General features: G+C 40.5%; 1 protein-coding gene across 1 annotated transcript; it reads right to left on the bottom strand.

The window, feature by feature from the left end:
- Positions 1-411: 411 nt before the first annotated feature.
- zpld1a (zona pellucida-like domain containing 1a) lies at positions 412-8091 on the bottom strand. Its single transcript, XM_070844020.1, has 10 exons — positions 7986-8091; positions 6797-7017; positions 5806-5987; positions 4879-4951; positions 4469-4566; positions 2853-2933; positions 2578-2749; positions 1167-1269; positions 688-717; positions 412-587 (listed from the first exon to the last, which is right to left on the bottom strand). Exons 1-10 carry the CDS (start codon positions 8089-8091, stop codon positions 412-414), a joined length of 1242 nt encoding a protein of 413 aa, XP_070700121.1.
- Positions 8092-16029: the final 7938 nt, after the last annotated feature.

The following is a 16029-nucleotide window of genomic DNA, read 5'->3' as shown; positions in this document are numbered from 1 at the left end:
TTGTATTTGCAATGAAGTGTTCTTATATTTCAGCCTCTTTGAAGAAAGTGTGAGTTTTACCAGCCGATTGTGTAATGTTATAATGTACTGTAAGCCTGGTAATTGATCCTATACCCTGCAATTGTAAGCTGTATAGCTGAGGTATTGAATTAAGTTATGAGTGTCCCCGCTATGTGAGGCCTAGCCTGCCACATGGTTAAAACATGAAGTGCAGAACAACATAGACAAAGCCCTGCTTTACTTCTACACTAATGCACAGTGTACAGACCTGTTAACAGGTTAACCAGAGTTTAGCTTGTATTCTGCTGTAAAATGACTACATGCACAAACATCATGTCACATGTGTTGTTCGGCCCTCTCTTAGCATTGTCAGTTGTGGAGCAGTGTCTGCAGTGAGTGGAGTTCAGGCGTTCAGTTGAAGGCTGGGTTGCGGACTCCAGACAGGGTGCTGACAGGAGCACTCTTGCCTTTGAGGAGGGTGATGGAGAAGATGAAGAAACAAACGCTCATGACGCCCAGAATGATCACACCTGAGATGAGTGCGCTTGTCACTGTGTTCATCTGAAACACCGGAGCTTTGAGATGGGCTGGAGGATAGAATAATAACACATAATAGTGTGGAAGAGTGGATGAGACATTTTCCTGCAATTTGACATTCCACACTATGGACAGAATGTGAAAACTTACCCAGCTGAGAGTTGTTGGTGGGCGTTTCATCTGTGAAAAAAAGTAAAGGGCATTTAAGGTTAGCAGCGATACATTGTATTCGGTACGGTGTACTTCACTGTGCAATTGTGTGTCGTTCATTGCTTGTATAGTACATGAGTCAACAGGATGCCTTCAGGCACTGTCTGACTATCTAGGTCGCACAGATAAGTTCTCAGCATCAGTCAACAAACCTCAAGTTTGTCTCACTTGAGTACCTTTGAATATATCCAATCTGGAAATCATAGGAGACTTAAGCAACTTGTGGAACTCTTAGAAAATCACAGCAAAGAGGAAGAATTGTATCGTTTGAAAGAATTAAAAGAGCACTGTACTCCGTTTTCAGGAAGTAAGAAAAGCTCCTCAGACAGTAACAGTGTGTTTTTTGGATAATGTCAGAAGCAGCAGGTAGGTGGGTGGGAAACACGGAATGACAGAGGAGGAGTGTTATCAAACTGTACCACTCCGAGTGATGATGGGCCCGGCAGTCAGGACAGCATTCCCTGATGCGGCATTTGATTCCTTTCCCTCTGAGACATCTCTCTTTCTCCTGCTGCCACAGATCTATGAAAAATGGCAAAGACAGATATGGTGGTAGCGTGAAGCCCCCCCGATGTGCCCCACTTTCTCATAAGGTATACAAGAGCATTAATGTTACCTTCTTCCATTTCATAACTGTATTTATGTGCTTTTCTGGGTTATACTGTCCCATTAAATGTATTTTGATTTTAAAACAGCAAACACTGGATTTGTTTCGTGGTAATCTGAATTATTAATCTGCAATACAACACTAAATGTGTTATTCGCCATTTGCTCTACTCATTCGTATTTAGAGATAAAGAATAAGAGCCCAGAGTCTCCTGCTGCCTGAGAGAAGGAACACAGCCGGTATACCTGTTATACTATGCGGCTGCTGTGGCCTCATTACCTTTATAGATTAAAAGCAGCCCTCAGCTGCTGTCAATCAGGGCCCAATTAAGCACTGGTTGAAAATCACTCATTACTTAGGCGAGACGAACGTTAATGGCCTGCTCTGTAATAACACCTGACAAATGGATTTTTCTTAATTGACAGAAAAGATCACTCATATTTAAATGAAAAGAGAGACATATTTTTCTTCATGAGACGGGGAATATGTGTCGGTAAATGCAGGATACGTTAATGATTTTGAACGGTTATCACTCATGGAGGAAGTGTTCAGACTCTACACGCCACTTCAATACATCACTGTAAAAAAACTCCATTACAGGTGCTGTATTCTGATTCAGACTCAAGTAAAAGTACAGGAGTATCAACTGCAACAGGAACAAAATAAAAGTACTCACATTCAGTTAGATGATTATGGTTTGGACTCTAAATTGCCCGTAGGTGTGAGTGTGAGTGCATCTATGTGTTGGCTTTGTAACTGACAGACGACCAGACAGGGTGTACCCCACCTCAGCTGGGACTGGTTCCAGCCCCCCTGTGACCCTTAAGAATAATCAGTATAGATAATGAATGAATTAACTGAGTAATTATGTTGTAATAATAATGTGTTGTGTGTAAAATCTGCAACATCACTATTTATTTTTGACTAGTTTCACATTTCCCTCTGAAATTTTGTGGAGTATAAAGTAACACAAAATAAAAATACTCAAGTACAAGCACCTTAAAATTGCAAAGTAGAACAGCAGTTGAGTAAATGTACTTGGTTACTTTCCACCTCTCATGATTACGTGTATGAGTAAATGTCTGAGGGCTGAGCAGGGTAATCCAGGTGCAGTCTCCTGATCACATACCCTCATGAACTGAACTGCTGCAGATCAAATCTGTGTGCTAAACGCTCTAATAGCTTGTCATGCTGCGTATAAAGGTGTCCTTTGTTAGTCTCACTGGCATGAGCATCGGACAGTCGTCTGCTCGACACAGCTTAGTGACGCAGTGCAGGAAGACAGTGGACATCTTCTGGTTCTTGTGCTTTACAAAGCGGAATACTTCAAAGGCAAAGCGGCCCATTTGGCTCTTCCCATTTTCAAAGACGGTGGTCTGAGGGTCTTTTTCACAGCTGGCTCAGGGAGAGAAAATTAGAAGGCATTATTAAACAAAGGAGAGCGAGAGAAATATCAGAAGTGAACAAAGTCACAGATGTGTTTTCAAATGTGAGTTACCTAAAGAAGAGATCATAGCGGAGGTCATCGTTGGGGTTTCCAGAGGGCGTGGTGTAACAGTAGTCCATCAGAATGTTCCATCTAATCGACAGTGAGGATTAGTAACTCCAGAGTTCAGGGACTTGAATGAAAATGGGGTCATGCAGATGCGAAACACTACTCAGACACTGTGGTGATACATTGCTCACCTCTTCTAGTAGCTGAAGAAAAGATTGCTAACAAAATGATGTTTGTGTTTTCAATAGAGAGAACCATTATCTGACACTTCAACCTGGTCTCTAGAAATTACATTTATATGCTACTCGTCTGTTTTCCAGATTAAGTTTTGGGGGGAAATATAATTGCTGTGTGGATCGTGCTCCCTACCAAAGTTTTTTCCAGTGTAGGAAGCGTTGTTCAAGCGCATTCACTTTTGATTTTTTCAATATTTAAAGCTCCCCCACCTCAAAAATGTGTTTTGTGTATTGTTGGATGTTTAAGCTCCCCTGTGCAGAATCATGTGTGTGCACTTGTTTTCCCATCCATCTGCTGAAGGAGGAAAGTTTCTCTGAGTTCACCTGAAATGTCAGATTAACACATACTGTGTGTGGAGCAGCCGGAATGTCGACATGTTCTGAGGCCAGTATGCGACTTACACACACTTTCCCTGATCTTAACAAAGCTGAGTCATTAGTTGCCATGGGCGGATACTGTATGAAAACAAATAGCATACTGTGCTGATAGATTCAGTACCAACATTGGTAAATCTTGCTTGTCTATTAATGACATTTCTTCATTATGTCAACAGAGAACATGATGCAACTCTGCTGTTGCAAATTAGTATATAAACATAATTTCATGGAGACATTGAGTTCATGTATTAGCGAAGACTGTGGAGGAAAGGATGGGGTGGTGCGCTAAATAATGAACTAAACTCCCCCAAGAATTTGTATAGTCCTTGTGTTTACACCCTCCCTTCAGGCAAAGTCCCTCCCCCCCTCCAACACCATCCCCTCAGGCAAGATCAAATGACCAGAAGACAAAAGACTTCACATAGTCAAGTCAGAGTCACATTCAAAACCGAAGAGGCGATAGGTCCGTCTGACTGAGGCGAGTCAAAAAGAATCTTTTGAACTAAGTGATTTGTCACAAATGTGAGCAGCTCTCCATCCCTGCTGTGCCGCTGTTCATCGCTGAAGAGCCATAGAATTTAAAGATGTTTGTTCCAGTCAGAGAACGTCAGGGCATTTGTATTTGCAGAATGTATTTCCACCAGCTTTTACACATTAGATTTCAAGCACAAGCAGGGAGTAAAGCAGGCCATTGACACGTTCACATGCCAGTCAGGAATTACATGTTTCGAAAGCTTGTGGCCATCATCAGCTTGTATGCCAGACATTCCTACTCTGCTTCTACGGAAGCTAAAAATAAACCTGCTAAAAACCTAAATATAGCTCAGTGCTGTTGCTGTACTTGAACCAATCACATTATCTCCATTGAAACAATCCAACAACCCGACAGACGACAAATGATAGTGGACAATGTAAAGTGACAGGCTCCGAATGAAAAAGTTGTATTTTAGGTCTAAAGAGAAGCTGGTCTGCTGCTGATTTATTCAGACTGATGTTGACTAATACCTCCGATCCAGGTTAGCTGCTTTCACCGCTGCAAACACCCGTGTCTTCAGGGTTAGTCCTGCCATGGGGATGGAGAGCTGCTGAATGTATGATGAGTCCTGCACATAAACCACAACAACGTTTCAGCACATTTGTCACGTTTCCTCTCTCTTTCCTGTCATCGTGTTGATCTGGTTTCCACAGAGTGAATTTAGTGTAAGCTTTGAACTGAATTAGGGTATGATCCTCTCCAATTACAGAATTAAAGTTATTGGCATAGGTAATTGGTTCCTGTCTCATACATATGTCATCATTTTCAGAAATCATTGCAACGTCAGATGCAAAAGGTGCAGATTAACTCCTGACATAGCTGCAGAGCGCGAGTTTGAGAGTGAATAGCAGGTATTTAGACTCAACTGATGTGGACTTACATTGTAAAGCAGTAGATTCAACGTGCTGATGAAAGTACCATTGCTGTCCTTTACTGAGATTGCAGCTGCTGACCTTCAAGAAAGATAAGAAAAAAAAAAGATCAAAGCTGCCAAATGCATTTTGAAAGGTCAGTGACATTTGGCTCCTGCTAATACTTGTGTCAAGGACAAATGGTATATAGATGAATGAATGAATGATTAAATAAATAAATGAATTCTGTAAGCACAGATGTTGCTTTACTTGCTTTACATGCTAATCTATATTAACATAGAACAAAATTATATATATTTTGTAACTTTAAGATCCAGAGACTAGTTTTAAACATTTTAGATACAGGAGGTGGACACAATAACTTGAACACTTGAACAGTTATAATGAGACACAATCGGCCCGAGACCTTTGAAAAGCGTTCAAATGTTCAAATGTTGTTGACCCTGTGTAAGAGACATGCTGATTCAACTATGTGGTCATTTTATTTTGCGATGATGTTTTCTCAGAATTTATTATATTTTGATGATTATGTACTTACATTTTTGTGCTCTTCGTAAAAGAATATAAATGCAACTAGTGTGTTGTTCTGTATTAATTATAAATCGGGCGTATGTCTTCTAATTTGTTCCTCAATTGGCACAGTTATTACATTCTGACATTATAACAAAGCCTCAGAGATGAATCAGCACCTCTCTGATACAGAGTCAATAGAAACTGAACAGCACAAATTTTAACAAAGGCTGTATTATTAGTTTTAGACCAAATGCGGTTAAGTAACAACATTTTATCCATCCCCTGTTCTTCACTTGTCAAAATATCAAAAGACTTTCAAAGCTTTAACACCAACAATAAGTTTAGCACAAGGTTTATGGCATGCTGGCCCTCTGTAGAACACTTTGAAACCACTTTCAAAGTTTCTTTTGAGTGAGACTTACGAGGCCACCTGTGTGTTGTTCACCAGGTATTCCAGTGGGTAACTGCAGCTGAACTTGTACAGCAGACCTGGCAGGTAGCTGATGATGGTGGGGGGATCCGGTGTGTCGATATAGCCTGATATGTTCCCAATCTGCACCAGTGACAGGTTCCCATAAGCGTTGGGTCCTTGAGCCGTGGAGACCTGTGGCAAACAACATCAGTGTGGGTAACTGGCTGGTAACCTGGCTCGCTGACGGGCCACTATAATCTCACTGCGGGCACACTGGGCAGAGGTTCAGACCTTCAACCATACACTGAGCATACAAATGCACTTCACTGGTTCCCAACGCAGTCGCTCCTTATCTAAAAACTGACAACGTTCCTTCCAGGAACTATCCCGTTCCACCCTATTCAACACTCAGCAGAGACCTGGGGGAGAGACAGCTCACGCAGCAAAGATTCCCTTTGAAACTCCCTCTAACTGTTGTAAGAATTGTTTTTCACTCATCAATCTGACAGGGCCTAAGATCCCACCACAGCCCCTTCACCGAGCGCAGGACTTTATTCCCATGCTGCATTAACACAACTTGTCAACATCAGAGCATACATATTGTGAAGGAGACATCTGGCTGGAACAGGAGACACATCTGATCTTTTCCTGCAAACTGCTGGAGGGGGTTAAACTTTTCAGCTTCAGTTTGTTCTGCCTGGTTAAGTTAGCAAACAAAATGTTGTTCAGACAACTGTAGAGTCATTTAAGACTATGTGTCACTGTCTGACACAATTTTCAGCAGGGTGTGTGTGTAATGTGTGCCTCAAACCTTACATTATCCTCAATATATCTTTGTTAGCGTTGATGCTATTTTCTCAAAGCTATTGGTGTTGTGATATTTCTAGCAGGTCTAAATAACCTTTGCAGCATCATCCATCATCAGCAGTGTGCAGCGTGACTGCGGTGCTGTGAAATCTGGACAACAATCGATTATTCAGAAACGTTCCTGTCCATCTTACCACCAGGGAGTTGCCACAGGACTCAAGCGTCGCCAGGCTGATACTAAAGATCACGACAGTGGGAAAGGTGTTGTTATTGATGAATCCACGGCAGTGGGCATCTCCATGGCGACCATTGAGGGCCAGGTCAGAGTCAGTGTAGCCGGAAAAGAGAACAGGGCAGAAGTTGATCTTGAGGGTGATGGTCTGCACCCCACAGTACACACTGATGTCCCTCTCCGCTGCAAGACACACACACACACACACACACACAGGTGCAAAGAGAGATAAAAATGAGTTAGAAAATATTGTATTATAGAGATAAAATAAATCAAAATTGACTTTTTTAAAATTATGTTTGAGAAAAGAGGTGGAGATCACAGACCAAATGCATCATGTTCAGTTTTGTGGTAACTCTTTTTAATAAGGTTACAAATCAGATACTTAAGTAATGCTCAACTAACGCATGACTCACAATGATGCATGAATGAATGCAGGAAGGATCACGAATTCCTGTGCTCATTAACAAACGATCAAGTCCCTGTGACATCATGAATAGATTCACATGAACAGATTATCAAGAATTCATTAACTGTAACTACATACATTAACTGTCAAACCTGATGGATTCCTCTTACATTCAAGTTTCTTTCAGGACCATATATGTGCTCAGCCTCTCTGATGAACATACTGTTATATATTTCTATGAGAAAAGTTAATGTTGAAGATGCACTAAAAACAAAATGTCAAAAATATCATCAAGTCATTCAGCAACATGTAAATGTTGGTATCCCACACCCAGTTTTAAACCACAGCAGTACATATTCTCATAAAATATGATATATATACATTCTGAGCAAATGAATGGTCCTGAAAACTGATTTAGTGTCATATATAAAGTAACTGTAAAGTGTGAACTAATCACACAAAGTCATAGTGGCTTGACCATTTGTTAATGATAAACAACAGGAATTCATGATACATCCTGCATTAAATTATTATGCATCAGTTATGCATTATGATTTGTATCTTTATTTTAGCGTTAGCAGTTTTGTTCAAATCCCCCCCAAAAAACAAGAGAAAAACATTTTCCTCTTTTTGGGATACGTAGCTAGTCTGAGCAGAACTTTCCTTTAAAACGGTATTCACGTGTAAATTCCATCCAGTAATTCTGAAACAAAACGTGTGAATCTGTGAGTCAGTTTCTCACCGGGGAAGCGGCTGTGAAAGTTGGCGTCACAGTTGTATCCATTGAACTGAGCTCCAACAGATAAGGCCTTACTAAACAGTAAAAGAATCAAAAGTATATGTTCCATTTCAGCACCTGAAACAGAGCATGAATTTATTACACTTATTGTAAGATATCCAGTTTATTCACTTCACCTGTCACTTCAGAGAGTATAACCTTGTAGTGTGGGGAAACAGAATCATATATTTTATTATTTTTGATGAGAAAAGCCAAAGATATTCTTCTGTGCTAATGTAATAGGAGGAGATTTTTCCAAAAGATTTCAGTTATCTCATAACATTTTTGAAGTCTTTCTTATGCCTGCCAAACAGAATCAAAACAGACAAATGTCACATTGAATTATCTGTGAACACCTGCAGCTTTGGCATCAAAGTCAAGAGAAATGATTGTGGATAATATGCTGATAAGTGTGGTCATTTCATAAAGTATAATGGCTTATCTCTGTGCGCACATCTCATTGTCCTGTGAAAACCTCTTATCGCATAGTCATTGTCAGTCACAGATACGGAGTCTCAGTCCTGAGAAAACTGCTACATTAAAGGAGTAATTGCACCAAGTTTGTAGCTAACATCTCTAATCTGACAGTTTGAGGTAAGAAGAAAGACGGTTGCTCTACAAGAGGTAGAACCACTCACCCTGGTTCCTGGAAGCCAGCGAGTCAGCGGTTCTCCATAAGCTTGGGACAGACGATGGAATGGTCCACACAGCATCCCTACCCGACAACTAGAAACAGGACTCAGGAGCAGGGGGGGAAAAAGGGATCCTACACATAAGAGATTCATTATTTGAACATGTCAACAAAAAAGGGCTGTCCGGGGTGAACATGGGAAAGTCCATCAAATCTGAATGTGTTATACAAATCCTTTCACGTTCGCAGAAACATGAGCAGGTTTTGAAGTTTCCCACTCATATCCTTTCGGCCCAATCTGGCTGTGTCACTGCTCACAAATGGTTTGACGCCGCATGAGGTCCAGTGGTGGTGGGGGGGAGAATTATCTTTTCATCGCTCCAGTGGCCTTGGCCTGCTGACTGAGTCGTTCCTTTCTCCCCCGGCTGGTCGGGGAGTGCAGAGCCCACCACACGGCCCTTGGCCCCAAGAATCCACACTTTTCATGCTTTGTGTGCAGCAGCCCTCAGTCAGCACAGCAGCAGGCAATCTGCTTGGTGGGGCTGCGAGCTGCTGCCGGCCTCCCACCTGATCCCCAAACTTTGATTCCTGGTCACAGGACTCCCACCACATAAAGAGAGCAAAGAAAATAAAGTTCATGGAGTTTCAAGGGATTAGCCGGTCCTCACTGTTCCATCTTTCATATGCACAGCAATATATGTGACGGGCTCGCCGCAGTGTGAACCAGATAGGGGACAGACAGGGATCCTGAGAATATGGAATATGAGATGCAAAGGACATTACAGAGGCAGTTTCAGGCAAAGCTCTCACTTTAGGTCAAATGGAACACAAAAGAGGCACTTGTTTGGTTTCTCTCTTCTGACTGTTTGAATATCCACCCTTCCATATCTCTCCTTCCCACAGAGGACTGTCATCATCGACATTATTTCACACTAGCCTCAGTAAAGTTTTGCCTCTGTGGATGAAATCCTGTCTTAAAAACCTCTTAAAGTGTTCGACATAGTATTTTCTATCTTGCCTGAATCCATCAGACGATGATGAATGAAATGTAATCTGCCCCTCCGTTGTTTGTCTCACCTGAAGTACCTCTGAGTATAGTTGGTGTGCATCGGTTCTTCTTTTATATCAAATCCATCGTTCAAGAGTTTTCAGGCAACATTTGCAATCCCTCGGTCCACCAGGGTCTTTCTGTATCAAACCTCTTGTTGAAACTACAAGCTACTGGACTGCAGTGACTCTCTGCAGCCCAAGACGTCCAGTGGTGTTCCTTCACTGCGCTGATATTTCAGTTGGAGGGAGCTCTGGGAAATTGAGCGCTGACAATTGAGGAATGGCAACTTCTTATTTCTAATGGACTTTGCTAATCCAGATAAATTGTAATTACCAGAATCTTGTCCAAGAAATACAGCGCTTCACTGCAGGCTGATAGCCATCTCAGAGCCACAGCACCTCAATTATCCAGAACTCATTTCATCCCTCTGAGTGCCTGATAGTTAGATCCACTTGGTCTTATCAGTTGGACAGCATCTTAATCCATAGAACATGGCAACCATGAGGCTAAAGACACCAGTTTGGGATCTTTCATCACTTCACACAAGCATACAGATCAACATTGTTAAACCACAGCACTCAGGGTTACTTATGGCTAAATCCTGAGTGCTCTTTAAAAGGAATGTCAATGCAGTTTCCCAGTGGCTGTTTGTAAAGGGCTAATCACTGGTCATGTTATAGGACGTTTATGGATTCATGGAAACGATACATTCTGTTGGCAACAAGAAACGAATGTATGGAGGTTTTCATCAAAGCTAAGGTTTTATCCTAGTCTCATCAAAGCTGTCATTATTTCCCCAGCAACAAGAGGAAAAGCCTTTACAGCAACAACACAGCACCCTGCGACTTCTCATTTCTAGTTTGTGACTAAGAGCTGATGCCCTAATGACTGGGCTATCGTGATCCATGCTGCACGGGCACAGAAACCTATGCATTATGTCATTATTGTGTAACAAAATATCAGTGTATTCAAAACATACAACATGTGAATAGAAATATGACTTCTCTTTTTGTCGTATGTGGATCTGTGTGGAGTTGTGATTGGCTCACAGAGGTTGTGGCAAAATCTAATTTAACTGAAAGAGTGAATGACTTCAGTCAGCTGATGGAGTTGGGAAAAGAAATGTATTTACTTATTTATTTATTTATTTATTTATTCATTCATGGTCCAGTAAATGATGTCTGGGAACTGCATGAATGAAGTCAGCAATGACCACAAACTGAATTAATTAAAGCAATTTAATAGGCCAGTAAAGTAATGTGTAATCGTACAGCTAGCTACTTGCAGCAGTGCTGATTTGTATTTTAAATATTAAATATTTTATGAGTTATTTAATTAATATTATTGAATTGTTAAATTGTTTGTTAAAATATATTTTGGAGTCACGTCTCTGATCAAGTGTTTTTCAAACCTATGTGCCGTCTATATTTATGCCCAAAAGTGGCTACATTTCCTATGGGGTGCAATTCCCCTAGATGGCATTGTCGGCTTGAAAAGATGCATCTGTCTATAATGGCACCATGGCGAAAAGTGGAACCGTGTGACTTATATTCCCCCAGGAATGGCTTTGGCTTTGACTTTGACTAAGCATGACCAGTGATTCGGTGTCCAAAGCAGATCAGTTCAGACGAAAGTTTAATTGAGAAATGTAAAATGTTGCTGAATGATTTGTGGTTCTGACATAAAATACATATTCCATATTTGAGATTCTGATCAAAAATCGATGCCAAATAGGAACCAAGCTCTTGAAAAGTAAAAAAAAAAAAAACTGTCACAATTAATCACATATATTTGTTTTCAGCTGTAGAAAATGTCAGACATTTCAAACCAAATCCATCAAACTAAATGTATGCCACTTTAAACGTATACATCTTGTAAAATTAGGTTACTTTTACTTCTGGTAAAATTCCCTCAATATGGAAAACATGGAGTTTCATGACACAAAGTTGGTAACACTGTCTACATCTGTCTACATCTCTGCTGCTCTGTCTGTCTAAAACCTGTAATCACTGGTCGTCCCACAACAACATTCCTTTGTGGAGGAAAATAATGTCGTTCAGCCACATTAGTCAGAAAGTTAGACCTGCTCATTGTATAATGACTTCTGGAGCTGAAGTTAATGGATGACACTGGAAATACTATTAATACTATTAACAACAACAACAACACTACTACTACTACTACTACTAATAATAATAATAATAATTACCGCTGAAACATCTATTACCAATGACAGACACTCATCAACACTGAAAGGATGACAAAAAACCCGAGGAGGAGGGGGGGGGTTCACAGCAAAATAGTCAGCAAAATGATATGTGATAGTCCTACGGACATCATACCAGCGGCACTAAGCACCTTTCACCACAGTTTAAATGACCTTTAATGTACCTGTAAAATATGTCACAGATATGAAATTTATCAGCTCAATGTTTCCCGAATTAGTTTCAAATTAAAAATGCCTCAACAACTCTGTGGGGAGAATCCCTTCATTTGTTAACAAGGCTTTTATTTGAAGACCAAAGACAAGGGCAAAATCACCACTGTGGGGCTGCTGTCTGTGTGAGCGTGTGAGCCACAGCAGTTCGGCGAGGGAGCCTTCACACACAGGTAGAGGTAGGCAGTGTGGCCCAGGCGTAAGGCTGCTCCTGGCTCATGTCCTCTTCCAGGAAAATGGAATGGAGCAAATGGGACTCAGAATGACCCAGCAACTGGAAATCAGAGACTCCTCTACTCACATCTTCACTGAGACCTGGACTCAACAGGTCGAGTGCTTTCTGAGCTGACAGAATGCAAGATGAGGGAGTACAATACCAAAAACCCATGATATGATATTACCACGATAACACATCCATGCTATGATATTAAAAAAACAGAAAAGAGCAGATCTCCACCAGGTGATCTCTGCTCCACCCAACCATAACCTCTAACCACGGTAAACTGTAGAATATGTATTTAACTTTCACCCAGACAGAAGAAGAGAGAGGATGGTCTTTTCTCAGAGTCTGCCAGTCTCTTGATTCTGGACACAAGTGCATTATTTATTATAGGACCTTTAGACAAATTCAAAATGTGTTAGTTATATTCAGTGTTAATCAAGCTGTTCGACTGTATTTTCAAATCTTTTTTTTAACCCTTTAACGCCAAGTGTATCATATTTGATACACGAGTGTTTGAGACCTCTACATCATCAGTGTGATATTTTTTTGTATTTTATCTGTGTTCTCTATGTTTTTGTTTGTTTAAGATCAGCAAACTGTGAGCAATGAATTGCAGAAAAATGCCGGATGTAGCAAAAATGATTTAAATACATTTTTTTAAACTTTAAAACATTTTTTTTACATATTTTTCTTTATAATTTGTCAGAAGGTTCATAAACACTCCAGTTTCAAAAAATTAGAATTTTCTGGCAATTATTTCATGGTTCAGGCATTAAAGGGTTAATGATTAGGCAAATTTCTCACCTACTATTTAACATTTTCTACAATTTCTTTTCTAATATAGAATTTAGGTCGATTGCTTATCACATTAATACAATTTCAACTATGCATGTACTGTATATGGACAACAAACGTAAATTATTTAGCCTTGTTTTCATTGTTTACTGCATTTTACACAGTAAATGGTCTGTATTTGTAAAGCGCCTCTCTAGTCATCAAAGCGATTTTTCCATCAGGAATCTAAGGTGGAGGAGATTATTCTTTCACACACTGAAGCTGCTTCAGGAGCAAGTCGGGGTTCAGTGTCTTGCCCAGGGACACTTCGACATGCTGACTCATAGGAGCCGAGGATCAAACCAGCGACCTTGATGGATCTACCTCTGAGGTATTCCCCCGATGCTAAGTACTGAGTAACACAGTTTGTCCTTCCTGATCTCATGACAGGCAAAGTGAATAAAGTGACAATGACTTGACAGTTAAGACAATGACTTGAGTCCATACCCTTCTTGCTGTCTTTATTGCTTTGTATATTAGATCCCTTCCATACGCATCACATGGGATCTCTTGTATATAAGGTGTTACATAATGTTAGTAGGTCAAATGTATTATTGACCTCAGTTTTGATGGCAATATACAATTTAAATAAGGTCACAGAAGGCATCGAATCATCTTGCAACTCCTGTATTTGGTTCAAACTATGATGATCTCTGAGCAGAAAGAGATCTGAGGATCCTTTATCTGGAGTGAAATCAATCTAGATTGTGTGCCGTCACACTGATCTCTCTTTAGCAGTTTGATTGGCACACAAATGATTTTACGTCTTTGACAAAATGAAAAGGCAAGTCTCTCAGCTTTTGTTGGGTAAAATGTCATCACTTGGCATGCATGCAAGTAGCCAAGTCTTTGCATCATGTTCAGTGTCCCTCAGAGAGTATCCCTGCATAAGCTTGTCCTCTCTGTTGACATAGCCATTATATAGATGACAAATACATGCTTTAGGGGAGAATACACTCTCTGCCTGAGCTATATAGCTGTTGCATAAAAGGAAAAACCATGGCTACAGTAAATCATACACTACATACGCTGAAATGAATGATTACATACACAAGAAAAACTGTTTTTTCATTTGAATTCATACTTTTGGCAATGATTTGATATGACACATTCGTGATGGTACTGTTGTCTACGCTCATCACCCCCCATGCGCTGAATGTGAGAACTAAATTAGACTTGATCTGAATGATCTTTGGGGAGACCGAGTAAAAAGCCATGTATGCTTCACTTCTCCAAGAGTGATGGGACTATTGGCAGCGGTAATCTTCTCTTGAGAATTACAGCGTCTTGCAATAGGATGATGTGTGAAATGGTGTCGAGTCACATTTATTCTGAGTGGCCATAAGGCTGAGTGGCAGGAATCCCTCAGTGTAACACAGAGGGAGAGAACAGAGACAGGAAGTCATAAATGATTTCGGAGCTCTGATTATATGTGTCAGGATTCATTCATGTAAACAGGAAGGAAAAGCATTTATACCCCAGCAGGTCGGTTTCATTTATCTCACTGTCTCAACAATGGCAATACACAGCCTCTTCCTCGATCATTGTATTATTATAAGACAAGTGAATCCGAAAAATAGAACATTTCCAAATGATGGCCAAATAATTCACTTACAAAAGGTAATTGATGATTATCAAGCAGGCAGTGACACAACATGATGAGTCAGTGGGTTTCATTGGCAGACAGTTCTGTTCTTTTTGGAAGCTTTGATTTATGTCTGGGTGCTGTGATCAATTCTGATTTTCTATCTCTTGACATATGGAAGATGAAATCTTTTCAAAAAGAACATTTATGCGAATCAACCAAAATAACAATAATAATAATCATAATCGCCATAATCCATCACAATGGTAGCTGTTATCTGATTATTGACTGATGTTTCATTCTATTTTTTAGGATTATATTAACTGTAAATTAAAATAGAGCAAAATATTGCTTTTTTACTGCTTTTTTTTTTTATTAATGTAGGACCTTTTTTCATCCCTGAGTAAAGTCTGCATGTATTCATCTCAGGCTGCGTCCAGCCCCAACAACATCCATTATTAAGGCAGGGCAGCCTGTACCTGGGGCAAAGAGGCCTCTGAACTATGGTCGCACAACTCGCTGCTTCGCTTCTCATTCGGTTTATTGCTGAATGATCGACACAGTTTTATGGTGACAGAACAGAGACTCTTCAAATTAACAGCAAAACACAATGAACACTCCCTCAGTAGATGAGAATGACTCAAGTGCTTCTGTCCTGCTCGTTCTCGTGTGGACAGTTAAGTTGTTTGAGGGGTTGGATGATTTGGAGACAGCCCCTGTGTTCACTGAGGAGGGGCTGAGAAGGACCTGCTGCCGTGAACGACTTGGCCAGACACAGTGTGTGTTGAGCCCAGTTATCTTTATGTTGTCAGAACACTGCTGCACTGCTCTGGAGATTGTGTTTGTTTGTGATGTGATCGTGCCACAGCTGGATTGCAGGCAACTGCATTTAATAACTTCAATATTTCAGTTTGCATTAAATCAACTTATAACTAAGTTGGTCAACACGGGGGACCACGAGGGCCAACTGGATATACTGGGTTTATCACACCATGGATCCTCAGAGCTGAAAGTTAAATGTCACAGTTAAATTCACTTTGAAATCATCTCTCTGAAAAGATTCAGCAGGAGTTTAGCATGTTGGAAACGTTGTCTTCTGCATGCCTACGTATGTGCAGCTGAATATCACATCTCATTTATCAGATTCATTGGCTATCAGCATCCAGAGGACATTCATCTCAGTGAATTATTAGTGGTAATGGTCGAGCTGTGGTTTACCACTTTGGAAGTCATGAAGGAAAATTCCA

Source organism: Pempheris klunzingeri, chromosome 14 (assembly GCF_042242105.1).
Source record: "Pempheris klunzingeri isolate RE-2024b chromosome 14, fPemKlu1.hap1, whole genome shotgun sequence".
In the NCBI taxonomy this organism is placed as follows: Eukaryota; Metazoa; Chordata; class Actinopteri; order Acropomatiformes; family Pempheridae; genus Pempheris; species Pempheris klunzingeri.
Note: the sequence above shows the minus strand (reverse complement) of the source record. Positions and strands in the feature narration are given on the sequence as shown.

What these genes read in the sequence shown, in the direction of transcription:
- zpld1a (XM_070844020.1), bottom strand. Translation starts at nt 8,091, where the DNA reads ATGGAACATATACTTTTGATTCTTTTACTGTTTAGTAAGGCCTTATCT. An exon ending in CTTTCACAGCCGCTTCCCCG is followed by an intron (nt 7,018 to 7,985) that starts GTGAGAAACTGA and finishes TGTGTCTTGCAG; the next exon opens with CGGAGAGGGACATCAGTGTG. An exon ending in CACCAACAACTCTCAGCTGG is followed by an intron (nt 588 to 687) that starts GTAAGTTTTCAC and finishes TCTATCCTCCAG; the next exon opens with CCCATCTCAAAGCTCCGGTG.